The sequence below is a fragment of the Delphinapterus leucas genome, chromosome 3 (genome assembly GCF_059928025.1).
Source record: "Delphinapterus leucas isolate spDelLeu-1000000601 "Yukka" chromosome 3, BTC_Dleu_Yukka2, whole genome shotgun sequence".
NCBI lineage: Eukaryota > Metazoa > Chordata > Mammalia > Artiodactyla > Monodontidae > Delphinapterus > Delphinapterus leucas.
The window spans coordinates 116,759,923-116,787,491 of record NC_143131.1 but is presented as its reverse complement, the minus strand read 5'-3'; the positions used below and the strand labels follow the sequence as shown (position 1 = coordinate 116,787,491).

General features: G+C 39.6%; 1 protein-coding gene across 1 annotated transcript; it reads left to right on the top strand.

Moving 5' to 3' along the window:
* The first annotated feature begins 80 nt into the window (after positions 1-80).
* CDC25C (cell division cycle 25C) lies at positions 81-24,336 on the top strand. Its single transcript, XM_022588896.2, has 15 exons — positions 81-784; positions 1,192-1,404; positions 2,105-2,199; positions 2,910-2,955; positions 4,486-4,519; positions 4,635-4,724; positions 5,691-5,759; positions 9,196-9,354; positions 18,749-18,901; positions 19,845-19,946; positions 20,955-21,017; positions 22,287-22,385; positions 22,915-23,048; positions 23,436-23,547; positions 23,748-24,336. Exons 2-15 carry the CDS (start codon positions 1,208-1,210, stop codon positions 23,895-23,897), a joined length of 1,503 nt encoding a protein of 500 aa, XP_022444604.1. The 5' UTR covers positions 81-784; positions 1,192-1,207; the 3' UTR covers positions 23,898-24,336.
* Positions 24,337-27,569: the final 3,233 nt, after the last annotated feature.

Here is a 27,569-nt window from a genome sequence, read left to right as displayed (position 1 = left end):
CATAAATACACGCACCTGTCTCGCCGCAACATCTGCCACACGGGCGGCAAATGTTCCATCTACAGGGGAAGGCTAGCAAAACTAAGAGGGAAAGGTCCACGTAACGATACGAGAAAGAAGCAAGGGAAAAAAACAAAAACAAAAAACGTTTAAAGCACCCTTCCACCTAAATTAATTTCTCCAGGTATTACCCTAGGGAGTGGTCGTCGCTAGCAATTTAAATGTCCCGGGGTTGGAGGGGCTGAAGGAAAGGAGAGCTCAGAAAGGGTGTGGTGATAGGCCAGAGGGAGAGCCAATGAGGCGCCAAACTCCCTGTGGGGCGGGGTTTAATTCGGGCCTTGCCGAAAGCTGGTGGGCCAATCGGCAGCCCGCTGGGCTGCGGGGCGGGGCAAATCTCGCTCCTTCCGGAACAGTTCACGCCCCCGGGTGCTGTACGAGGCAAACGATTGGCCGAGATGTGGGGGGGCGGGGGTGTCTAGGCGGGTGCGCGGAGATTGGCTGGCGCAGCTTAGAGGCGAGCGGGATAGGTTATTGGGCGGGCGGAAGGTTTGAATGGTCAAGGCCTATGGCTGTTGATCTTGCTCTGAGGCTGTAACTTCGACAGTCCGGTGAGAGAAGCGGAGAAGGCAGGCTCCAGCCTATCTGGTCGAGAGGCATAGCTGTCGTCTGTTTAAATCGCCTCCTTTCCCCAGATTTCCTTGAATTCTGCTAGAGTCTTCGCTTGTGTGTGATTCCCTGCCTACTTCTCTTCCTCCTGAAGGCAAGTCTCAGACTCAAACCTGAGGTAAGCCCAGAGCTGTGTCCTCCTTGGAATCACGGGCCTCGCAAACAGAGGTTAGGGGGACAAAACAGGCATTATCGCGAGTTAGGAGACCTGAGTTCCTTCCTGTCAGGAGTCACGAGCTATGTGGCTCCTAACAAGTCCAGGTCCTCTTTTCATTCCATCTTTAAGGTCCTGAGGTTGCCTTTCGGTCAGTTCAGGTTCCGCTGGAAAGGCCAAGCCGCTTCGGCAAGTGCTATTTAATCTTCAAGCCAAGATGTGGTTCACCGTTTAGGAATGCCCCCTCCTTAATATTGATCCGCTTGGTTGCTGCTGGAAAGGGTGGAGGAGGTTCTGACAGCTAGACCATCTGTGATGTACCTGTGTAGATGACGTTCTCCCTCTCTTAGCTACGTTTTATTTTTTCTTAGTGAGAACTCGGAGACCATGTCTGCAGAATTCTTTTCATCTACAAGAGAGGAGGGAAGCCCTGGCTCAGGACCTAGTTTTAGGTCCAATCAGAGGAAGATATTAAACCTGCTCCTGGAGAGAGATACTTCCTTTTCCATCAGTTCAGATCTCCCTAGAACCCCAGTGGAGAAGAAACTTTTTGGTGATTCTGCAAACCTAAGCATTTTGTCTGGGTAAATCCACTTTTTCTTTTCACACCATATCTCCTTTGCTCTTCTAAACAGTTTTTGGGTTTTTAAAAATTATCCTGGCTCAGAGATCAGGGTTTAAGTCTTAGTTCTGCCCTTGACTAGCCATGTGACCGTTTTGAGTCTCAGGCTTCTTTTCTGTGACATAATATCTTACTAGGATCTTGTGAGAATCAAATGATGTGATGTCTGGGAAAAGTCTTTGAAAACTTTATTGCATTATATGAGTTTCCACTTATTAGTACTACTGTTAACGTTACTGTTACTGTACTTCAAATTCTGGTCATGCTATGCCCTCATGCGTCAGCTAATCAACAAAGTTGGAGAATCACAAATCAGAGAAGTACTGGAGACTCCAGGGAGAAATCAAATCTGTGTTGTTATGTTGCTCAGGGCAAAAGATGTGTGGTCAAGACCCACCTCAGCCAATTTTTAAAAATTCCCTTGTCTCAATATGTTGGTGAGGAGAAAATGAGGTACAGATTATTAGAGTAGAGAAAAGGTGGGAGATTTTTCTCAGCCTAATCTGAAATACTTCCAAAAAACAATTAGCTTTATTTGGACACTGCTCAGATTATGTGATAGTCATTGAGGGGTGTTTCAAATGAAGAAGATAATGTGATCTTTGCCTTTTAAGGATATTACAACCTAATGGGAATCTTGATGTATTATTATGTCTCAACAGAGAAACCCCAAAACGTTGCCTTAATCTTTCGAATCTTAGCAGCGGGGAGATGTCTGCCACTCAGTTTACCACTTCTTCAGACCTTGATGAAACTGGTAGGGAAAAGGGAGGTAAAAGCCTCAAGGGAAGGAATAACTGTTAGGGGTGAGGACAGAGTAGTAGGATAGAGATGGAAGGTGGTAAAAGTAAATAGAGAACCTTGAAGATGGAATTCTTTGAGTACCTAGAGGATTTTTGAGGAGAATGATTCAGCCAATGGGAAGAGAACTGACCCCAATAGGAGTCACTTTGCATTGAGAAAGTTAGACAAGAAGGAATATTTTGTTGACTGATTGTGGGAATGAAAGTGGTAGTTAAAGATGAAAAGTTTTATGCCCTAGTCTAATCTCAGCAGAGGCAAAGAAACCAACATAAAGAAATACTTTGTCAACTAATTCTTATGTGTTTTTATAGGGTGTGTACCCCAAAGGAATGTGTTTTACTAGTCAACCATTTTAGTATTTGTTCTGATTTCGCATTTCCTGAGTGATAAGCTTTCCTTTCTACTCATGGAAAAAATCTCTGTAGTTTAGCATAATGCACTGCTAATCAGAATTTTTTCTTTCCGTGACACATGTAAATTCTTAAGTTTCCATGAACTTGTACCTTATACCATAGTACCTTGTACCATGAAACTGGTACCTATCAAGAGCCTTTGTGTTCACAAGGCCAGCTTTTGAAATTAATATGGCTCACTGGTAATGAAGAAAATGAGAAGGAAAGACAAAATGCATGGACAAGAATAACTCTTCACATCTGATTGCAGGTCACTTGGATTCTACAGGACCTGAGGAAATACAGTTAGCTGGGATGTAAGTTCTTTTGCGAAATGAACCCCATGCTAAAGCCTTTTCAACACTGGCCTGGGGATTTTATCCTATGCAGACTCTGTAGAGTAGAGAATGTTTCACTTTAGATGTAAGTGGGCTTGGGGGCCTAGATTCTTCCCTTGAAATGTTTTTAAGTTTCCAAGATCTAAATTGTGTTGTGAAAATGAAGGCTATTCATTTTAACCATCACATACAATCAGTATTGTCTTTAGAATAGAGGAGAATGGTATACTGCACTTAGATGAAGTATATATATCTTAGTGGTTGAAAGTGTAGAGTGCAGGCTCTGGAATCAGAGTGTCTGGATTCCAGTGGCTTACTACTACTTCACCAGCTGACTCTGACAAGTTTCTTAATTTCAAGGGACCTCAGTTTCTTTATTTGTAATAAAGAAATAATAATAATGGAGATAATAATAGCACTTTACATAAATGGCTGCTGTGAGGATTAAATGAAAATGTGTACCTAATGCATACCATACATTTTATAATGTTTATTATTATTACTGTTGAAGATTCTTTGTTGGAGATCTTTTTTTAAAAATTAATCTATTAATTAACTTTTGGCTGCATTGGGTCTTCGTTGCTGCGCGCGGGCTTTCTCTAGTTGTGGCGAGCGGGGGCTACTCTTCATTGTGGTGCATGAGCTTCTCATTGCGGTGGCTTCTCTTGCTGTGGAGCACGGGCTCTAGGCACATGGGCTTCAGTAGCTGTGGCATGCGGGCTCAGTAGTTGTGGCTTGTGGGCTCTAGAGTGCAGGTTCAGTAGTTGTGGCACACAGGCTTTGTTGTTCCGCAGCATGTGGGATCTTCCCAGACCAGGGATTGAACCCATGTCCCCTGAATTGGCAGGCGGATTCTTAACCATTGAGCCACCAGGGAAGTCCCGTGTTGGAGATCTTAAAATGTTCAATCAGAGTACTCAGGACTGAAAAGTAATTTTAATTCAACTTCTTAAATTTATCATAAATTTTCCATTTGACTGTTTTAATCTTTTTATAGTATTATTCTTCGATGTTTAGATGAATTAGGTGCCACTTTCATGCACTAGGGAAGGCTTTCCATGAGTATTTTTAATCAATACATGTGAAAATTTTACTTTATATTGCCTGTATTTTCTTTGAATTGTTTATATGTCCTAACCCAGGTAAACTAGATAAAATCTGGAAAGGGAGGATAGAAATTTATAAAAAAATAAATATTAACTCCCAATAGTCAATGCTGAAAAATTAGTAAATTGTGTCTGCATAAGATGTAGGACAAACTCATCATCTTTGATGCATATCTATATATATGGTTATGCCAGTGAAATGAGGTCCTTATCCCCAGGATGTCACTCAATGTCTTGATATTTACCACAGAGAACACCCTACATATTGTTATTGGAAAAGACATATCAACTAGGTACAGGTCTCCTAGAATGGAAGAAAGGAAAAGTGGGATGTCCCAAGCCACTGAAGAATAACCAAATCCTATTTGGGGTTTAACTGACTGGCAGTTTTTTTTATCTACAGGAATTATCACCAACACCTTGTAAAATGCAGCCCAGTGAGTAACTCATCTTTCTTGGGTCTGAGTTTGTTTGTCAGGTGGGAAGCAGAGGGCTTCCAGCTTACCTGTGGCTTGAGGATGCTGGATGTTCTCAGAAAACAATCTCTTGTAGGCACAGCTGTTTTGTAGCACTCCGAATGCTTTGGACCATGGCCACAGGAAGAAAGATGCAATATGTAGCTCATCCGCAAATAAAGAGAATGTGAGTGTTTTAATGGAAACCTAGATCCATTAGCAGTTTTCTTCCTTTGAGTGGAACAACTAACTCATCAGTATCATTATGAGACCTAGAGCTGTTTGTGCCTCAGTATGCTAGACAAGCAAATTGCATCACTGTGGAAAAAAAATTCTTTATGGTTTGTTTTGTTTTTACCCTTTAAGGTTTGATCCTAGCTCCAAGTCTTCCACAGCAGTTCATCATTATTACTCATGTTCAGTTGATTGCAGTGTAAGGAATTTAGGACTTTTTTTCTTTTTTAAACAGATAGGGATAACTTACATAACTTGTTCACATATTCTTTGCATGGCTTCATATACAAGTCTAGGTTTCTTAATTTCTTCTTATTTCCCCCTTAGCCCAGCTTCTTAGCCCCTGTTCTGAGGAAGTCATTGTCCTTTTTCCTCTGAGTCTCAGACCATCCTTCAGTTCCAAGTTGAAACTGGCCTCTCCAAAGCTACCTAATCGCTAAGATAATTCTCTAACTAATCCCTCAACTAATCCCATTTTCTAGCCATCTTTTTTCTTTTCCCTGCCTCCCATCCTTTCCGCCAGGTCAGTATCTATAAAAGATAGCTGCTGTTCTTCTTTGCTCACATTGCCTAAGTTATGCCCATGTTTTTGGCTGTTCTAATCAACTTTTTCTTGAATTACAGTGCTTCTAATCTCCCTTTATAATCACTTTAAAAAAATCTCATCATTCCTTCCCCTGTCAGGCTCCCTTTTTCCTCCCTTCATTTGGCTTGTGATCATAAAATTAGTACGCTCCAGAGCAGATCTACACACCATAACAAATCCAAACCATAATTTGTATTTTCAGGGTACGTGGTCAACCTTGGTTACATATACTGTGTTTTGTAAGGATTATTCATGGCTTCATCAGATGAAATGTTTTTGGCAGGGTCTGCTGACATTTCTCTTCCTCCAGCCAATGTAGTTTTTCTTATGCAGGAAAACAGCACTTCAAAGCCCTTGGAGTGGTGGGTACCCAGGAAGCTGAGGTCTCCTCTTTTTCTGCTGGTGAGTCACTGGACATCTTCCTCAAGAGTCAACTGAGGTATTGTGGGGTAGAGGATGATAGATCTGGATTTATGCCCCTTTGAATTTTTCAAAGCTGACTTGGGTGAGAAAAGAGGTTGGAGAAGTAACCTTTGAGCAGGGAAAGGGAGGAGATATCCTCTGATCTTTTTATTCATTTAAATTTAAGGAGAAGAAAAAATTCTTAGGCCTTTTAAAAAATTTCCCCTTTATTCTGTAAGTGTTTCCACCCCCCCTTCCCTGATTTTAAAAGTACTATGTGCCCATTGTGAAAATGGTATAAAAATAAACTACAGTGAGATATCATCTCACACCGGTCAGAATGGCCATCATCAAAAAATCTACAAACAATAAATGCTGGAGAGGGTGTGGAGAAAAGGGAACACTCTTTCACAGATAGTGGGAATGTAAATTGATACAGCCACTATGGAGAACAGTATGGAAGTTCCTTAGAAAACTACAAATAGAACTACCATACGACCCAGCAATCCCACTGCTGGGCATATACCCTGAGAAAACCATAATTCAAAAAGAGTCATGTACCAAAATGTTCATTGCAGCTCTATTTACAATAGCCAGGACATGGAAGCAACCTAAGTGTCCATCAACAGATGAATGGATAAAGAAGATGTGGCACATATATACAATGGAATATTACTCAGCCATAAAAAGAAACGAAATTGAGTTATTTGTAGTGAGGTGGATGGACCTAGAGCCTGTCATACAGAGTGAAGTAAGTCAGAAGGAGAAAAACCAATACCATATACTAACACATATATATGGAATCTAAGAAAAAAAAAAAAAGGTCATGAAGTACCTAGGGGTAAGACGGGAATAAAGACACAGACCTACTAGAGAATGGACTTGAGGATATGGGGAGGAGGAAGGGTAAGCTGGGACAAAGTGAGAGAGTGACATGGACATATATACACTACCAAATGTAAAATAGATAGCTAGTGGGAAGCAGCGGCATAGCACAGGGAGATCAGCTCGGTGCTTTGTGACCACCTAGAGGGGTGGGATAGGGAGGGTGGGAGGGAGGGAGACGCCGCAAGAGGGAAGAGATATGGGAACATATGTATATGTATAACTGATTCACTTTGTTATAAAGCAGAAACTAACACACCATTGTAAAGCAATTATACTCCAATAAAGATGTTAAAAAATAAATATATAAATAAAGGAAAATATAAAAAAGAAAACAGCTACCTCATAGAGAAAAACCACTATTAACATTTTACCTCATTTCTTTCAATCTTTTAACCATGTGTACAGTTTTACAAAGTTGAGGTCTTATCATATATATAACTTCATATCCTGTTATTTTAAGTTAATATTAAAACTCTTAGTAAACATTACTTTTTAAGGGATGCTTTTATTCTAACACCTATGTACAATACTTCCCGATTGTTGGACACTTAGGAGTATCCACATTTTGCTTTTACAAATAATGCTATCATGTAAGTTCTTGAACACAAATTTTTGCCTATGTTAAAAATTTTTTTATTTAGGATTAGTACCAAGACACATAATTACTGGATTAAAGGGTTTAAATATTTTTTAAGATTTTTGATACATATTGCCAAATTCCTTTCCAAAAGAAGTTCTAAGAATTTACGTTTTCAGGAGCAATCCATGGCTCATTTGGATAATTTGTTATCACTTTAAAAAAATTGCTAATTAGATGGGTAAAATGTTTTATTTTATGTTAAAAATAATTAGTAATGATTTCATGTGACTATTAGCCGTGTATATTTTCTCTAGTGAATGATTGTGTACTTTGTTCATTTTGCTACTGGAGTCTTAAGTTACCCAGGCACTCACTTGTTGTGATTTTTTCTTCTTTTTTAAATTGAAGTACAGTTGATTTACAAGGTTGTGTTAGTTTCAGGTGTACAGCATCACTTGTTTTTAATAGACTATGGACTTAAGATACTCCAGAGATTTGGATTCTAATCTCAACACTTTGGGAAAGCCATTTTAACATATCCCATGCTAAGTAGATAAAGCTGATCATGTTTCAGATTTTTGATTCCTTGGAGTAGGGGAAGACTTGGAGCATGGTAAATTACTACATAATCTTCTGTATATGTGTGTGTGATTTTTTTTAATGTAGTAAAATATACATAACATTTACCATCTAAACCATATTTTTGTGTACAACCCAGTGGCATTAAGTACGTTCACAATGTTGTACAACTATCAGCACTATCCATTTCAGAATTTTTTCATCCTTCAAAACAGAAGCTGTCTACCCATTAAATAATAACTGCGCTTTTCTCCCTCTGGTAACCTCTAGTCTCTTTTCTTCTGTGAATTTGACTACTCTAGGTACTTCATGTAAGTAGAATCATATAATATTTGTCCTTTTGTTTCTGGCTTATCTCACTTAGCATAATGTCTTCAAGGTTCATCCGTATTGTAGCATGCATCAGAATTTCATTCCTTTTTATGGCTGGATAATATTCCATCATATGAATATACTGCATTTTGTTTATCCATTAATCTGTTGATGGACATTTGAGTTGTTTACACCTTTTGGCTATTGTGAATAATGCTGCTGTGAACATTCGTATAAAAATATCTTCAAACCCCTGCTTTCATTCTTTGGGGTATATACCAAGAAATGGAATTACTGGTCATATACGGTAATTCTATGTTTGATTTTTTTGGGGAACCACCATACCGTTATCCATAGCGACTGCACCATTTGACATTTCCCACAGCAATGTACAAGGGTTCCAATTTCTCCATATCCTTGCCAACACTTGTTATTTTCTGGGGTTTTTTGTTTGTTTGTTTGTTTAATAGTAGCTATCCTAATGGGTACAAAGTAGTATCTCATTGTGGTTTTGATTTGCATTTCCCTGATGACTAGTTATGTTGTGTATCTTTTCATGTGCTGATTGGTCATTTGTATATCTGTGGAGAAATGTCTATTCAAGTCCTGTTTGCTTCTGTTGTTATTGTTGCTATTGTTGTTATTGTTGCTATTGTTGTTGAGTTGTGGGAGTTCTTTATATATTCTGAATTTAATCCCTTATCAGATATGTGATTTGCAAATATTTTATCCTATGGGTTGCCTTTTCACTTTTTTGATAGTATTCATGTGATTTGCAAATATTTTATCCTATGGGTTGCCTTTTCACTTTTTTGATAGTATTCTTCAATGCACAAAATTTTTAATTTTGATGAAATCCAGTTTATCTATTTTTTCTTTTGTTGCTTGTGGTTTTGTGTAATATCCAAGAAATCATTGCCAAATCCAAGGTTGTAAAGCTTTCCTCCTATTTTCTTCTAAGAGTTTTATAGTTTTAGCCCTTACATTTAGGTCTTTGATTCATTTTGAGTTAATATCTGTATATGGTGTAAGGTAAGGGTCCTGGGTAGTTTTTAATATTGTCAATATAATTCATAGGACAATGGAAACTTGGTGGAAAGTGAAATGAAACATCTGGACAGTCCTATTACTACAGTTTCAAAATTAGATAAAAATCCAGAGCTAGGAGAAAACCAGACAGAGGAGATTTCAGATGAATTGATGGAGTTTTCTCTGGAAGATCAAGAAGAGGCCAAGGTAAAGTACTCTCTGATGGTGTTTTTGCATTTTTCAAATTCCTTCATTCTTTTTAATTAATTAAGTTTTTGGCTGCGTTGGGTCTTAGTTGCAGCACGTGGAATCTTTCATTGTGGCGGGTGGGTTTCTTTCTAGTTATGGCACACGGGCTTCTCTCTAGTTGTGGTGCACAGGCTCCAGACCATGTGGGCTCTGTAGTTGCGGTGCATGGGCTTAATTGCCCTGCGGCATGTGGCATCTTAGTTCTCCAACCAGGGATCAAACCTGCGTCCCCTGCATTGGAAGGTGGATTCTTAACCACTGGACCACCAGGGAAGTCCTAAATTCTTTCATTCTTGAATAAATAATATTGTGTATCTAATATGTTGCAGCCACTGTACTATGTGGTAGGTCTGCAGAGATCAAGAAGACATGGTCTCTATATTCTAAGGGCTACCTGACTGATAGGGTATCAGGTCATCATGGGACTCTTATTACTGCTGGGTGAGAAGGTTCGTTAGCAGTTTGAGTAGATCACCATCAATGTAATCTTGTGTAAGTGATGCCTCCAGAATAATAGTAATAGATGGGATATACTTAGCATGATTTTTTAGGTATTTTACAATATATATTTTTGTCTTTTATCCTCCCCATATCATTGAGAGGAATATCTGAAGCCTGTAGCTTATTGGCGATGTACTGAAATATCAAAGATAGTTTCTGAGGCAGTTAGATTTTCTGAATCAACTTCATTTATTTGAAACAAATATGTGTAGGGGTGTTTTTTGTTTTTTGTTTTGGCCTTGCCTTGTGGCGTGGGGGATCTTCCCCAACCAGGGATTGAACCTGCACCCCCTGCATTGGAAACATGGAGTCTTAACCACTGGACTGCCAGGGAAGTCCAGAGGGTGTGTTTTTTAAACTTATTCATTTTACAAGGTAATATGATATAGCTGAGTTAGAACCCTTGGATTCTGGTCCTCATTCTCTTATGTAGTGTTTGACCATGAACAAGACACTTAACCACTCTAAGGCTCAGTTTCTCAAATATAAAATGGAGAGCATAATGATAATAAACACTTCCACAAGAGAATCATTGTTAATATGATAAAGTATTAAAAGCAGTTTGTAATAATATACCTACTTTATTATTGTTAATAAAAACTAGTATAGGCTGTTAACAATATTCAATAAGTATTTATTAGGAGGCTGGTATGCACCAGGTGCTGTGCTAGAACTAAGAACAGAGTCATGATTAAGATGTACAAGATTCCTAATTTTCATGTAGTTCCTATTTGTATTTTTTCTAGTCAAGAAGATAGATAATGCAAGTAAGTCAATAAACAAGGTAATGATTGTCAAAAGTGCTGTGAATGGCAGAGTGATAGGAAAAAGGGACCTAGGAGTTTGGGATGGTACTACTTTTAACTTCAATCTGAGTAACTGGAGAAATGGTGACACTGTAATGAATTTGAAAAGAAACATGAATTCAAAGGGAATAAGATGTGTTCAGTTTTGGACATTTCAGTTAGAGGCAGTAACAGGAAGCTTAAATGGAAATACTGAATGAGGAATTGGAACCATCAGAGCTGGAAATGTATGTTTCAGAACCATCTGCATAGAGGAGAAAATGAAGGCTAGCGACTCCAAGTTTAAAAGCAGAGAGAAAGTTTGTGAAGAAGGAGTAATAGCCACTGAAGAGTCTAATAATGAGGTAGATACATAACAGGAATAACATCATTCAAGGATCAGAAAGGAGAGATCTAGGGCACAGAGGTGTCAATTTTATTTTCATCACCCCACACAGAAATTCTTTGTAGAGTTGTATAGTTTTAAGTCTTAAATTTCGGTCTTGTTCCATTTTGAATTAAGTTTTGCTTATGGTGTAAGGTAAGGGTCCAATTTCATTCTCTTGCATGTGAATATCCAGTTTTCCCTGCCCTGTTTGTTGAAAAGCCTGTCTTTTCCTCATTGAAAGGTCTTGGCACCACGGTCAAAAATCATTTGACTGTGTATGTGATGGTTTATTTCTGGACTCCCTATTCTATTCCGTTGGTCTAGGTGTATCTTTACAGAACCATAGTTCCAATTACTGTAGCTTTGTAATAAGTCATTTTATATATTTTCTTATTTCACAAAGTATATTTGAATATATTCTCCTTGAAAGAAAATTAGGGTTAATTAGCCTTGGGTATTACGTTTTTCTGACCACCATTCCCAATCCTGATTGAAGGATGACTTTGAGATTACTTGGGGTTAGAGGGAAAAGTCAAGAGCATGGGAGTCAATAGAGCATATTGGTCTAAAAAGTATGGACCCTAGAGCCAGACTGCCTGGGTTCATAGCTTGACTCTGCCACTTTTACCTGTACGGGTGAGTCATATGATCTTGCTATGCCTCAATTTCTTTTTAATTAATTAATTTGTTTGTTCGTTTGTGGCTGTGTTGGGTCTTCGTGCCTGTGCGCAAGCTTTCTCTAGTTGTGGCGAGCGGGGACTACTCTTTGTTGCGTGCTCGGGCTTCTCATTGTGTGGCTTCTCTTGTTGCAGAGCATGGACTCTAGGTGTTCTTCCTATGTTTTCCTCTAAGAGTTTTATAGTGTCCAGTCTTACATTTAGGTCTCTAATCCATTTTGAGTTTATTTTTGTGTATGGTGTTAGGGAGTGTTCTAATTTCATTCTTTTACATGTAGCTGTCCAGTTTTCCCAGCACCACTTATTGAAGAGACTGTCTTTTCTCCACTGTATATTCTTGCCTCCTTTATCAAAGATAAGGTGACCATATGTGCGTGGGTTTATCTCTGGGCTTTCTGTCCTGTTCCATTGATCTATATTTCTGTTTTTGTACCAGTATCATACTGTCTTGGTTACTTTGTAGTGTAGTCTGAAGTCAGGGAGCCTGATTCCTCCAGCTCTGTTTTTCTTTCTCAAGATTGCTTTAGCTATTTGGGGTCTTTTGTGTTTCCATACAAATTGTGAAATTTTTTGTTCTAGTTCTGTGAAAAATGCCACTCGTAGTTTGATAGGGATCGCATTGAATCTGTAGCTTGCTTTGGGTAGTATAGTCATTTTCACAATGTTGATTCTTCCAATCCAAGAACATGGTATATCTCTCCATCTATTTGTATCATCTTTAATTTCTTTCATCAGTGTCTTATAATTTTCTGCATACAGGTCTTTTGTCTCCTTAGGTAGGTTTATTCCTAGATATTTTATTCTTTTTGTTGCAGTGGTAAATGGGAGTGTTTTCTTAATTTCACTTTCAGATTTTTCATCATTAGTGTATAGGAATGCCAGAGATTTCTGTGCATTAATTTTGTATCCTGCTACTTTACCAAGTTCATTGATTAGCTCTAGTAGTTTTCTGGTAGCATCTTTAGGATTCTCTCTGTATAGTATCATGTCCTCTGCAAACAGTGACAGCTTTACTTCTTCTTTTCTGATTTGGATTCTTTTTATTTCTTTTTCTTCTCTGATTGCTGTGGCTAAAACTTCCAGAACTATGTTGAGTAATAGTGGTGAGAGTTGGCAACCTTGTCTTCTTCCTGATCTTAGTGGAAATGATTTCAGTTTTTCACCATTGAGGACAATGTTGGTTGTGGGTTTGTCATATAAGGCCTTTATTATGTTGAGGAAATTTCCCTCTATGCCTACTTTCTGGAGGGTTTTTATCATAAATGGATGTTGAATTTTGTCGAAAGCTTTCTCTGCATCTGTTGAGATGATCATATGTTTTTTCTCCTTCAATTTGGCAGCAGGATTCTTAACCACTGGGCCACCAGGGAAGTCCCTGAGCTTTTCTTTGTGAGAAGTTTTGTTTTGTCGTCGTTGTTTTTAATTATTTTATTTTATTTTTTGGCTGCGCCGCATGGCATGCGAGATCTTAGTTCCCTGACCAGGGATTGAACCCATGCCACCTGCACTGGAAACGTGGAGTCTTAACTACTGGACCTCCAGGGAAGTCCCTGTGAGAAATTTTAAAATTACTAATTTAATCTCTTTATTTTTTGCAGGTCTAGTCAGATTTTCTGTTTTTTTTCTTGACAATAGTTTTTGCCTTTTTAGGAATTTTCCTGTTTAATCTAAGTTTTCTCATTCATTAGAATATAATTGTTCATAGTATACCATTATGATTTTTAAAAATTAATTAATTATTTTATTTATTTTGGCTGAGCCAGGTCTTAGTTGAGGCATGTGGGATCTTTCAGTTGCGGCATGCGGGCTCTTAGTTGCAGCATGCATGTAGGATCTAGTTCCCCAACCAGGGATCAAACCTGGGTGCCCTGCATTGGGAGCACAGAGTCTTACCTACTGGACCACCAGGGAAGTCCCCATTATGATGTTTTAAAAACTCTATATGATTGGTTGTAATGTCCTCTCTTTCATTTGTGATTTTTGTAATTTGAGTCTTTTCTCTTTTTTTCCTGGTCAGTCTAGCTAAAGGTTTATCAATTTTGTTGATTTTTTTCAAAGAAACAACTTTTGGTTCTGTTGTTTTTCTCTATTGTTTTTCTATTTTCTACTTCACTGAGTTTTGCTCTAATCTGTCTTATTTCCTTCCTTCTGCTTGCTTTGGATTTAGTTTCTTCTTTAGTGGAGGTTAGGTCATTGACTTGAATTCTTCCTTCTTTTTTATTATAGATATTTACAGCTATAAATTTCATCTAAGCACTGGTTTAGTTGCATTTTTACCTAAGTTTTTGTATGTTATATCTTCATTCTCATTCATTGCAAAGTATTTTCTGATTTCCCTTGTGATCTTTTTTGACCCACTGGTTATTTAGGAGTGTGTTAATTTCTACACATTTGTGAGTTGTCCAGATTTTTTTCTATTATAAATTTCTAACTATTCCATTGTGATCAGAGAACATACTTTGTATCACCTCAATCCTTTAAAATTTATTGAGGCTTGTTTTATGTCCCAGTATATAGTCTATCCTGGAGAATGTTCCATGTGTATTTGAGAAGAATGTATATTCTACTGTTTGTTGGGTACAGTATTCTATAGATGTCTGTTAGATCTATTTGGTTTATAGTATTGCTTCAGTTTTTGAGCTTTCTAAAAATGGAACCATACTAAATGCGGCCATCACTGGCCTTGCTATTCTCACCACGGCATTTGTTGTTCCTTCAGCCTGAAACACTCTTCCCCTGGGAAAACATGATTTTCTCCCTCATTTCGGTCTCTTATCTCCACATATGTCACCTTAACAGAAAGGCCTTTCCCGACAAACTTCTAACCCCAATATTTTTCCTGTCTTTTATCCTTCTTTATTTTTTACTTACGGCACTTTTCATTACATGAAAGTACAGAGTATATTTATTTGTTTGTCTCTTCCACTCTCTGATTCACTGCTGTGTCACCTGGTATGTACTTAAAAATTGTCAAACAGGTATGTGAATGTGGAAGTCTGGAAGTAAGAGCAGAAGTCTTGAGAGAAAAATTTGAGAGTCATCAGCATGGAGGGAAAGTTTAAATTCATGGGTAGAAAAAAGTCACCTATGGCAAGAGTGAGGAGATTGAAAAAGGGCCAGGTCCTAGCCCTGAATCCAACATCTGTTAGAGGTTTGGTAGGTGAGGAAGCTTGACAAAGAAGACTGAGAAGGAGCAACAGAGAGGTAGAAGCATCACAGTTCTTTTAGTAAACAGTTGTCTATACTAGGACTAAACTAAGAAACTAGGCTGTGCCATTGAAGCTAAATAAGGGATTAGCCAAGTCAGTGGAAGGCACTGTGAAATTCAGGATGATACATGGCTAAGGAAGTGAGCGTCTGATATGACCACAAGAAGATTGTTGATAACCTTGACAAGAGCAGTAGAGCGGTACAGACAGAAGCCAAGACTATGTGTGCTGAAGAGCATATAAGCCATGAGGAAATGATGATGCCTCCTCAGTTTACAAAGTAATAATTGTCTAATTTAACATTTAAATAAAATCTGCAAGTAGAATTGAACTTTTCTCCTTTCTGGCCTTTGCAATGCTTTAAAACTCCCAGATTTGGAAAGTGTTCATTGATTCCTTAAACAATGAAAGCCATTAGTGGGTAGATCTAAGACAGCTGGTCCTGGGATCTCCCCTCACCAGTTTCTGGTAACTTCTAACTGGCTAGACAAATCTAAAGTATCATTATCATCATTTCTCTATGACCTAGCACTTATACTCCTTGCAGTAAGTTGCCATTTGTTTTTATATAAATGTATTGGAAAGTATCTGTCAAAACAGTAGTGGCTGTTTCTGTTTGTTAAAGTAGTTTTTTGCTATCGTTTATTTCTGGCTTCTTGTCCTTGGACAATATGAAACCCAAAGAGATGTTTATCACCTTCGTTATCACCATCATAATAGCTACCAAAAACCTAAAGCTTCAGTGCAACAGAATAGATATTCGAGAAACAGACTCATGCATATATGGTCAATTGATAATAAACCAAGACACAAAAGCAATTAAATGGAGAAAGCATAGTCTTTTCAACAAGTTGTGCTGGAGCAATTGAAAATCCATCTGAAAAACAAAAACAAAAACTTCAATCTATACTTCACACCATATATAGAAATTAGCACAAAATGGATCATGGGCCTAAATATAAAACCTAAAACTGTAAAACAACTGAAGGAAAAAAACAGGAGGAAAATGTTTGTGACCTTGTGTTAGGCAAAGATTTCTTAGATGTAATACTAATACATGGATACATTTCACTTAGTAGATAATTAATTCAAACTCTTTAAAATGAGCCCTTAGCTTAATAATTACAGTGTGTTCTAGAGAGGCTCTTTTGGTTAAAAGAAACAAAGATTGCACTAAGGCCAGCAAATTTGAAATTCTGATCTGGCTTCCTCCTGCATTCTTCTCAGGGCAAAACTAAAGTTATATGAAGGGAAGTCTGTCGTGGAGGCTGGGTAGCCTACTCCTCAGTTCTTCACCACATTTCCTCTACCACCATACCTTTGGTTCATCCATCCATTCATTGGCGTCATGGCCTTTGACTATATATCTTGGCTTCTTCCTTTTAATAAAGCTTTGGCTTCTGCTGCTGCCTAATTATTTTGATATTTTCCAAGTTAGACTCTCAGAGAGGGAACCTGATTGGCCCAGGTTATGTTTACATATTCTTGACCACTAAATAGGAGTGTTCAGTCAGCAATATGGTCCAGTCACCAGTGGCTTGGAGTAGGGTTGTGGAGACATAGGGAGATGACTGGCAGGGGTCCAAAGGAAAAGGTAGGTATAGAATGTTGGTATATCAAATGTGAACTGTACCTTCAACTGGTACCATGAACAATGGGGTTTTCCTTAGGACCATGGGTGTGACAAACACTGTAGTGTAGATATAGTTATTGTAAAGTAAAATACTGGTGTTCATGTTTTCTTCTCCTAGAAACCATTTATTATCAAATATGTGTTCTAATTTTGGCTCTCTTATCTCTTATTTAGGAGGTCTAGCATCCTCCTAAATCAATCCATGGCAATTAGTGAGGTGAGTGTATAAAGAAGGAAACAGAGGATAAGAATCTTGGATTAGTTGAAACTTGCCATCAGAGGTCTTTTAATATATCCCCCTGCCTCTGGGTATATAACACATATATCATGCCTTCCGAAGAGACAATTAGTCCATCCTCCTGTATTAAGTCTATTCCTGGGCCAGCAACTCCCAAGACTAGTTTTTCATGGTATTTAATCTACTTTTTTCCTGATGGGCTTCATAGTATCAATCCTATAATGGTCATCCTGATATTAGATTCTAGTGTTTTCTTTTCCCTTGCATGCTGCTTATTTTGCTATATTTCTTCCCCATTCATCCCCTTTAAGAAGGCTGAATGACATTTTTTCTCTCTCACTCCACAGATTGAAAATATTTAAAAAAAAATTTTTTTTTCCCAGAAAGTTCCAAAAAGTAAGCTTGAATTTGCCCACACAGGAAACTATTTACATAACATTTACATTGTATTAGGTATTAGGTATAGGTATAGATATTAGCTGTATTATAATCTAGAGATGATTTAAAATATACAGGAAGGACTTCCCTGGCGGTTCAGTGGTTAAGACTCCACACTTCCACTGCAGGGGGCATGGGTTCGATCCCTGGTTAGGGAACTAAGATCCCACATGCCGTGCAGCATGGCCAAAAAATAAATAAATAAAATACAGTATACAGGAGGATGTTCATAGATTATATACAGATACTACATGGTTTTAAGTAAGGGACTTGAGCGCCCCTAGATTTTGGTATCTGTAGTAGTCCTGGAACCAGTCTCTCACAGATACCAAGGGACAACTATATACTCTTGCTTCTTAGTACTTTTTCACCCAGGCTAACTTTTTTGGCTTGTCATCTTCAGTTTTGTCGGGGTTCTTAAATCTTGATTATCAGGGTCTTAGACTTCCTTGGTGGCGCAGTGGTTAAGAATCCGCCTGCAGGGCTTCCCTGGTGGTGCAGTGGTTGAGTCCGCCTGCCAATGTAGGGGACACGGGTTTGTGCCCCGGTCCGGGAAGATCCCACATGCCGTGGAGCGGCTCGGCCCGTGAGCCATGGCTGCTGAGCCTGCGCGTCCGGAGCCTGTGCTCTGCAACGGGAGAGGCCACAACAGTGAGAGGCCCGCATATCACAAAAAAAAAAAAAAAAAAGAATCCGCCTGCCAATGGAAGGGACATGGGTTCGATCCCTGGTCCGGGAAGATCCCACATGCTGCAGAGCAACTAAGCCCGTGTGCCACAGTTACTGATCCTGTGCTCTAAAGCACACGAGCTACAACTACTGAACCCTCGTGCCACAACTACTGAAGCCCACGCGCCCCAACTACTGAGTTTGCATGCCACTGAAGCCTGCGTACTGAGCCCATGTGCTGCAACTACTGAAGCCCGTGTGCCTAGAGCCTGTGCTCTGCAACAAGAGAAGCCCCTGCAATGAGAAGCCTGCGCAGTGCAATGAAGAGTAGCACACACCGCAATTAGAGAAAGCCCGCGTGCAGCAAGAAGACCCAACACAGCTGGAAAAGAAAAATTGTTTTTTGATTGTCAGGGTCTTAGGATCCCATAGAGAAACTATCATATGACTGGAGGAACTAAGCTTGCATTTGCTTTCTTCTACAAGAATTGTTATATATAAGATGGTCAGGTCGAGAATTTGGCTGGATTTAAAACATCTAGGAGAGATGGAACATCATGCAGTCTGAGGAGAAAGATGTTAATGAGGAAGGGAAGACAGGTTGCTTACCTGGGGCATTGTTTCTCAAACTTGAGTGTTCCTAGGAATCACCTGGGCATCTTGTTAGAGTGCAGATTTTAAATTAGCAGGTCTGGGCTGAAGCCTAACATCTGGGATTCTGCATTTCTAACAAGCTCCCAGGAGATGTTCACAATGCTGGCCTGCAGACACACTTTAAGGAGGAAGAACCTTGGGGTTTCATATTTCCAAACAGGCATCTGTGAACAGGAGCTGCCTGTATCGCTCCTCTTCGTTGCCAGACAGTTTGAACAGTCCAGGACTGAAGCAGATGGTAAAATTCAAGGACAACACAATACCAGATAAAGTAAAAAAGAAGTATTGTTCTAGCCACAAAGAGCTCAGGAAGGTAAGAAACTTTTTAAGAAGACAGTCTCTTTAATCTTCTATCTCATTTTCTCCACTTTTCTGGCATGGGGATTGCTTTAGTACATCTTTTGGTCTTCTTCATTACTTTTACTTTTATCTCTTCTTTCCATCTTCCTGTTTTCTTTTCTACATCTGCATCCATATATAAAATATTTAATAATAAATATGTTATATTATAGTATAATTTTGGAAATGATGTCATTGTATTGTCTTCCCAACCCTCTTTTTTAAGATCTGAGAAAGTACAAGGGAACTTTGATTGGTAAGGACATTTATTGTTGTTTTATATGCATTCTGAGAGAAATAGAATCCTAGAGCACACTTGTTTGGTGGAAAGCAAATTCTGAAAAACTTAGCCCTCATCCCCTATCCCTCCTTTAAAAAAAATCTCAATACATTTGGCTATTTTATAAAATCAGTGTATGACATTACAGAAAAATGGAAAATGCAGATAAGCAAAAAGAAGCCATTGTGAAATGCCCATAATCCCACAGGCCAGAGATAATTACTGTTAATACTAGATGTATAGTCTTTCAGACATTTTTTAATGCAAATGTTTTTTCTTTTATTAAAGTGGCATTATAAAGTACATGTTTTCTAACCTATTTAATGATATCATGTCATATTTTCATGTCAATGAAATTTACAATATACTTTTTATTCCTTAATAGTAATCTGTAGTGTGTGGATATGATTTGTTTAATCAAGATCCTGTTATTGATCATTTATTAGAAATTTTTCTCTGTTGTAAACAACCTTACAGCCAAATCTTTGTACATATCTTTATTTTCTTAGTAAAACAAGTGGAATTATTAGATCAAAGAGTATGCATATTTTTAATGTCTCCCTCCACTCCTTCCATCCCATAGTTTTTAAACCTTTAATATGAGGACTGGGGGTGGGGGGAATCTTGTTGTCTTCAGGGTTTAGGTATAAAGAAAATGATCTCCCTCTGTGACATAAATATGACTCAGATGCTGGAGGAAGATTCTAACCAGGGGCCCCTGATTGGTGATTTCTCCAAGGTGAGTTTGGTTACACCAATCCTATATTTCATCCTGTATTTTGGATCTGAATCTTCTCTGCTTGCAGAGGACACTAGGTTTAATTAATTATGCATCTTCACCAAGTACTCACTGATAACCTGAAATTGCTGTAGTGGTAGATCTAGGCCCTAAACCTTTCATGAGAAAGGATTCCTTATTCATTCTGGGAATATCCAGAGCAGTGGGGAAGATAAGAATAGGCTTTCTTTTTTTTTTAGCTGTACTGTGCAGCATTCAGGATCTTAGTTTCCCAACCAGGGGTCGAACCTGTCCCCCCTGCAGTGGAAGTGCGGAGTCTTAACCACTGGACTGCCAGGGAAGTCCCAAGTATGAGGCTTTCTCTTTTTTTTTTTTTAATATATTTGAAAATTATGTAAATCATACTTGGTCACTACAGAAAAGATGGAAAATGAAATCTACCCCAAATCTTGTCAGAGTATTATTGCTTTTATTTAATATTTTCTTGGTGTATATTCCTGCAGACTTTTTTCTATGTATTTTCACAAACACACATTCATGTACACAAATACATTTTTTGTTTTTCCATGTTTGTTTTGTGATCTGCTGAGGTTTTTATTCCCTCTCATTTGATGTATCAGGAACATCTTTTCCTGTCAGTAAACAGTTCTGCTTCATCATTTCATCACTTTTAATAGCAGCACAGTACTTCTTTCTTTCTTTTTTGGCTGCCCATAATTTCTTGATAAATCCTTTCTTGTAGGATATTTACTTCTACAATTTTTCCTTATGCACTATACCAACGTGGACATATTTGTAGCTAAATCTAAAACTTTGTACCCATCCGTAATTATTTCCTTAGGATCAGTTCTTAGAAATGAAATTGCTGCATATGCATGTTATAGAGACCATTGATTTCTGAAGACATCTGAGGTTTTAAATGTCATTTGGAAAGGACAATATATGGGTCATGATCTCAAATTTGGGTATAGAGAACTTGCTATTATTTCAGCTCTTGGGTATTTCTAGGTATGTGCACTGCCGACCGTGTCAGGGAGACACCAAGATCTGAAGTACGTCAACCCAGAAACAGTAAGCAGATTTCTGGAGATGGTAACTGGTTACATAAGCTACCATCTGGTCTGTTCTGTCCCTAAAATCCCCACTTCCATTTGTATTTATTTCTGTGTTCACTCATATAGGCTCTTTATTCAACTGAAGCTGTGCTAAAGGACTCTCTTTTATATGCACCTTTGTTTTTAATTAAACAAATGATATATAATTGTTATGAAAGAAAGGAAGGAAGGAGGACGGGGAAAGGAAAAAAGTAAAAATCACCCAGTTAGGCTGAACTTACATCCTGGTTTACATGTTGCAATCCCGTTTATGCCTATTAGTGTAGGGTAATTATTAATAGTGTTCTCTTTCACTCTCAAAAGTGTCCCAGTTTGTGCAGTAATTATTTGGTCACTCCACCCATAACCTCACCACCAGAAATAAGCACTAATAATACTTTCCTTATGGCCTTACACATTTTATTCTGGCATAAGTTTTATAAAAATAGGATCGTAATAAACATGTAATTTTGCAATTAGCTTAGTAAGACATTGTAAACATCTTTCTATAGCAATAAAAAGATATCTATATTATCCTTTTAATGGCTATGTAATATTCTGTTATACTGATAATGTCTAATTTATTTAACTAAACCCCTTTTATTGAGTATTTAAGTTATTCATAGTATTTTGATAATATGAAGCAGTGGTGAGATGAATATTATTGTGCCCTATCTTTATGTACTTTTCTGTTTACTTAAGATGTTAGAAAAGAAATTGTTGAAAGTGTAATTGCATTTATTTTCATAAGTATTTACAAAGTCCCCTCCAGAAGGGTTGAACCAATTGACATAACTACACGAAGCTTAAGTTTCCTCTTCTGGATATCACCCCTTTCCTTCCATATCCCTTTCGGGAAACTTGCTTTCTAATTTTACAGCAGAGGGTGGGGAATCATTTCTCATTTCTTCTTGTAAAATCAGGAGCCTAGCTGCTACCTGTGCCCTTACAGAAGTCCTTGGGTATCTTCTCAGAGGCTGACTGCAGCCATGCCTGCCTCCAAATAAGTAGCCTGAGTGTGGTTTTCCCTGATGTCCTGGCAATACCAGCTATTTTGGTTCTCCAAAAAGGCCATTTCCTATTTTATCCTCTTATGTGGGGTGGGGCTGCATCACTGCCATATTTCAACCATAGGGGGACTTTGGAGGCTGGGCGTACAGTGGAATGCTGTGCAAATCAGGAACTGTGTGACTGGCTCTTCTCTCCCTCAGAAGAAGCAGGATATTCAATCATAGTTTCTGTGCAGGTGGCTGCCTTGCTTTTGGGGAAGTTCCAGGGTCTGATAGAGATATTTTATATCATCGATTGCCGCTATCCATATGAGTACCTGGGAGGACACATCCAGGTAAGGTTACATTGAGGACTTAGTAGGGAAGGGGCTGGGGATAGCTCTTTATTGAGAAGTCTGGACAAAGGGTCCTGTGAACTCTACAACCAGGGCAGATATTATATATTTGGAGCACATCAAGGCTCAGTCCTCATTCCTGTTCTAATTCTGTGTACTTTGAGCAATTTACTTTCCCTTTCCCTCTTAGACCAATCTCCCTTTTTTCTATAGGAGCCAAGAGCTCCTACCTGGAAGTAAAAACATTCATCCAAGGACTGAGAAGCACTTTTCAAACACTTAATGCTTACAGACATTCCTCACAATGATCCCTACACTTCAGGCAGTTCCATTCTGTAAACATTTATTGAGCACCTACTACATACCAAGCTCCATGCCAGGCCCTGGGGGTAGATACAGGTGGATTGCCTCTCTGAAAGTACTTATAGTCTAGCCTTCCTGAACCAAATATTTCAAGATGGTATTACAGTTATTTCTAAGTGTTGGCCCTGTTCACAGATCCTTAAGGAAATACTTAATTCTTTTACAGGGAGCTTTAAACTTGTACAGTCAAGAAGAACTGTATAACTTCTTTCTGAAGAAACCCATTGTCCCTTTGGATACTCAGAAAAGAATAATCATTGTGTTCCACTGTGAATTCTCCTCAGAGAGGGGTCCCCGCATGTGAGTGTCTACACAGGGTAGGGTGGGTGATGGAAATGGATCTTGATTAGGGACTTACAGCCAGGGAACCTTCCCAGATCAGTTCAGACAGAGACTGAATCAATGAATACTTTCCACTGAAGTTTGAAGAATGTTAGGGAGGTGGAGGAAAGGGGTTTCTACAATTCAAAGGTTGGAAGCAGTGAAGGAAAAAGGATTGGGAATTAGGTACCAATGGAGCTAAGGAGAAAGAGTGGTGCTACTTGGACCTTGTTTTGCAAAAATAGATCTGGAGTTCCTTTTGAGGGTTAGCAAAAGTCTATTCTTCCTCCCCTTCCCCAGTGAATAGCCCATGGAATCCTGAACTTGCTTCTTTCCACCCCACCCATCCCTGGATTTTCTCTAAAGGTACCGCTCTCTGAGACAAGAGGACAGGGCTGTGAACCAGTATCCTGCACTGTACTACCCAGAGCTGTATATCCTCAGAGGGGGCTACAGAGACTTCTTTCCAGAATATATGGTAAAGGATGGGGCACATGGGGCAACGGGGGAGCCCAAACTCGGGAAAGCCTACTTTAGCATGCAGCTCCCAGGTCCTGCAAAGCCTTCTGAGAAGAAACTGCTGCTTCTTCTTAGCCACTACTTGCAGCATCTCTATTATACCTAGTAGGCAGACTGCAGGCATCAAGAGGATCCCTTACTCTGTCCCCTGCCTTTCAGGAGCTGTGCGAACCACAGAGCTACTGCCCTATGCATCACCAGGACCATAAGGCTGAGCTGCTGAGGTGTCGAAACCAGAGCAAAGCATGGGAAGGGGAGCGGCAGCTGCAGGAACAGATTGCCTTGCTGGTGAAGGATGTGAGCCCATGATATCAGATCACCCACTGGCTGCCTAGGACTCACCAAAAGACACTATTGAAACCCTAAGCAGAAAGAGGCCATCTTCTATGCAGCTAAACCCAAGATGTTAAAAGATGTCAGCAAACCAACAGGCTGCCAAACTACTGAAATCCCAGGCCTGGGGACTGGTTAGGTGTCAGTAGAGCTCCTTGCTGGTGGGAAGTCCTGGAGCTGGCTCTGTAAGGCTGGAGCCTTGGGTTGCATAGAGATTTGTGTTGCTTCAGGGAGCTGTTGGATTCCTCTTCCTAACTGCTTGAGTCTCCTCAGAGGTCAGCCACATCTTTTTCCCTGTGGGCTTCTGGCTATGTGAGAGAGAGTTGCCCATATTCTTTCTCTATATTTTCCTTCTTTGTTTCCCTCTCTCACCTTTTTTTAAAATGGGAAAATAAACTTTGAAGAATGAGAAATGCGACTGTGAGCCCAGTCTGTTCCTAGAAGATGTGTATAAGGAAGTAATCACCACATTAAACTCCTTCGGACAAAGATGTAGCCATCTCTATTTATAGCTGAGGCCTAGGTGCTTTTCTCCAGACCATGGTTCTCAAAGTTTGGGCCCTGGTCCATCAGCATCATCTGAACTTGCTTGAAATGCAAATTTTCACAGCCCACTCCAGACCTACTAAATCAGAACATCTGAGGTTAGGGCCCAGAAATCTGGGTTTTAAAAATCTCCTTTTCAGGTGATTCTGATACATGAAAGGCTTGAGAACCACAGCTCTGGAATTAAGGAAAACCTTTTAAATTTCGTTCTTCAGCAATGTTCCAGGCTTTCCTTTCCTAGACCATTCCATAGTATGAGTTGCCTAAAAGTGTGCCCCAGACTCAACACTCATTGGTATCAAGGCTCAGAAAACCAAAATAATTGCTATTCTCTAAGGCCAAGGGATAGGTCTGAGTTGGGCTCAAAAGTTCCTTATCTACAGCCTCAATGGAGTTTTGACTTTTCCCATTTTCCAAAGTTTTTTCTCCACTCCACTTCATGTCTCACAGAGACAAGTTTAGGATTTAGGATGGTTGGAAGTAGAGATCCGTGCTATATGAAGATAGGAATAAAAGAAAAGTACCAAGCAAGATCAGTTAGACTTCAGAAAGATATTTTAAATTGCATTCTTCAGTATTATCCCAGGCTTTCCTTTCTTAGAGCTCTTTAAGGTGAGTAGGCTTTTGTCTGTGTAGTAAGGTACAGCCCTACTTGGCCTGGATGGCCGTGGAATTAATTGAACATTGTCTTCTCTGGCATTAACCTAGTAGTAGTGATAGCTCAGGACTAGAAAAGGACAAAGGGCTCTGAAGCCTAGACTGACATAGAATGGAGACAAAAATGATATCTTCCCAGGTTCTGGAGCAGGGAGACTTTTTTAAAGTGAGTGGGAGGGAAGGAGGGCATTAGCCATAGGGCAGCCCAACAGTGTGCCAGAGTGACTGGATTGATTTTTGCAAGGTTTGCAAGTGCTGTTCTCCCGGAATGCTGCATGCTTGCCTCACAGCAGAGGGCACTGCTGTATTCTCTAAGCCAGCCACTGCAGCCTGCAGCCTCCACTCCTAGCTGGAGCGTGTCTGTCCAGAGGGAGGCTCCCTCTCTGACCTGCCTAAGCCCTTGAGCTCAGAACTCAGAAGGGCCGGGGATAAAAAGGAAAGAAAAGCTTCTGCTACATTAGGTGGAAGTAGCTGAGGGAAAGATGCTGCTTCCCTGTCCCACTCCACACACTTCCCCCCACCAAGCAGGAACTTCTAGTTGCCTGAGCAGGAAACTGCTGGAAGCACCTCCACTTCCAAGTGTGACGAGGGGTCCCTGACTCACTGCCTAACCTAGTGGGTCATTTCCTGATAATTCTTCCCAAAAAGGTGGAAGCAAGTCACTACCTGGGAAGAGACTGGTGCACAAGTGTTCACATTTCAGTAATCTTAAATGGAAATTCTGAGTTGCAACACATAAAACTAGGGCTTAATCAGCTATCTACTTTGTGGAAAATTATATTTGCCTAAAAGGCAACATTTTCCCATATAGTTTCTTGTAATATCTTCCCATTGTATAGGTACCGCATCACTTAATTCATGTTATTTTCAGGAACAATAATAATAGTAGCTAACAACTTTTCAGTTGTTTACTGCATGCAAGACTTCATGAACTCATTTTATATATATAAACTCATTTTCACAACAATCCTGTGAGGCAAGTATTCACTATTATGCATGTTTTACCGATAAAGAAATTGAGGAACAGAGGGATTGAGTAACTTTTTTTTTTAAATTTATTTAATTAATTTATTTTTGGCTGCATTGGGTCTTTGTTGCTGCACACGGGTTCTCTCTAGTTGTAGCGAGCGGGGGGCTACTCTTCGTTGCGGTGTGCAGGCTTCTCATTGCGGTGGCTTCTCTTGTTGTGGAGCATGGGCTCTGGGCACGCAGGCTTCAGTAGTTGTGGCACGCGGGCTCTAGAGCATAGGCTCAGTAGTTTGGTGCACGGGCTTAGTTGCTCCGCGGCATGTGGGATCTTCCTGGACCAGGGCTCAAACCCGTGTCCCCTGCATTGGCAGGCGGATTCTTAACCACTGAACCACCAGGGAAGCCCAAGTAACTTGTTTAAAATCCCACAGTTAATTAATGGCAGAATTGGGATTTGAACCCAGGCCGAGATGGCTCCAGAGTCTGTACCGTTAATAGATTTTGCTGTTACCAAATTCTCATCAATGAACAATCTGTCTTTCTAAGTTGGCACTGTATCAGGTGTTACATGTGTAAGAGCCTCAGTTGTCGGTTCTTGAGAAGTCAGGGCCATAGGGTTGCTGGGGTTTGAGAAATGAGGCTAAGGGCAGACACTAAGACCCCAGCCCAGGAACCTCCACACGAGGCTATATAGGGGGTTAGCTCTGCTCTGGTGTCCTTGCACTGACTGGTATTCGTTCATCATGAAGTCAAGTAGTAAAGAATGGAAACCTTTCGGTCTGAATACTGCTTCCTGCTTGATTCTCAGCCCCAGGACCTGGCTGACCTCTGCTACAGAGAGGGAAGCATTTCCCTTTCCTTACCAGGCATATAAAGTGGGAGGTGTGGACAATTTTCTTTCCCCACTCAGTTCAGGCAAATGTTAGGGAAACACCAGTTCCTCTCTAGGGATGTCAATTCTAAGTACCACAGGCATTCAATAATATGACACAGTTCCTGCCCTCAAGAAACTGACAAGGTAGAAAATGATTCTTTTTGTTCCCATCCCTACAAGCACTCTGGCCCACTAGTATATTCAGCAAAAGGAAGAAGAACTAGCCTTAGCTCCAAAGCAGTAGGTCTGGTGGTAGGGGGTGGCTGAGTTCATAGAACAATGAACTCCTGCCTGCCTCCTGGGGTGATATCATTCCGTGTTCACTATGTGCCAGGCACTAAGCTAAACCCTTTAACTCAGCATATACTTGTTTAATCCTCACAATGGTTATATGAAGTGAATGCTGCTATTAATTTTACAGATGAAGAAACTGAAGCACAGAAAAATTAAGTGACATGCCCGAGATTACCCAGCATGTGTTGGAAATGGCATCTGAAACCAGGTAGTCTGTAAAGCTTGTTCTCTTAAATGTTTTTCACTAAACTGCTAACACCCTGGATTAGCTAAGGATAGCAAAAGGAATGAAAGCTCAACAGTGAGAG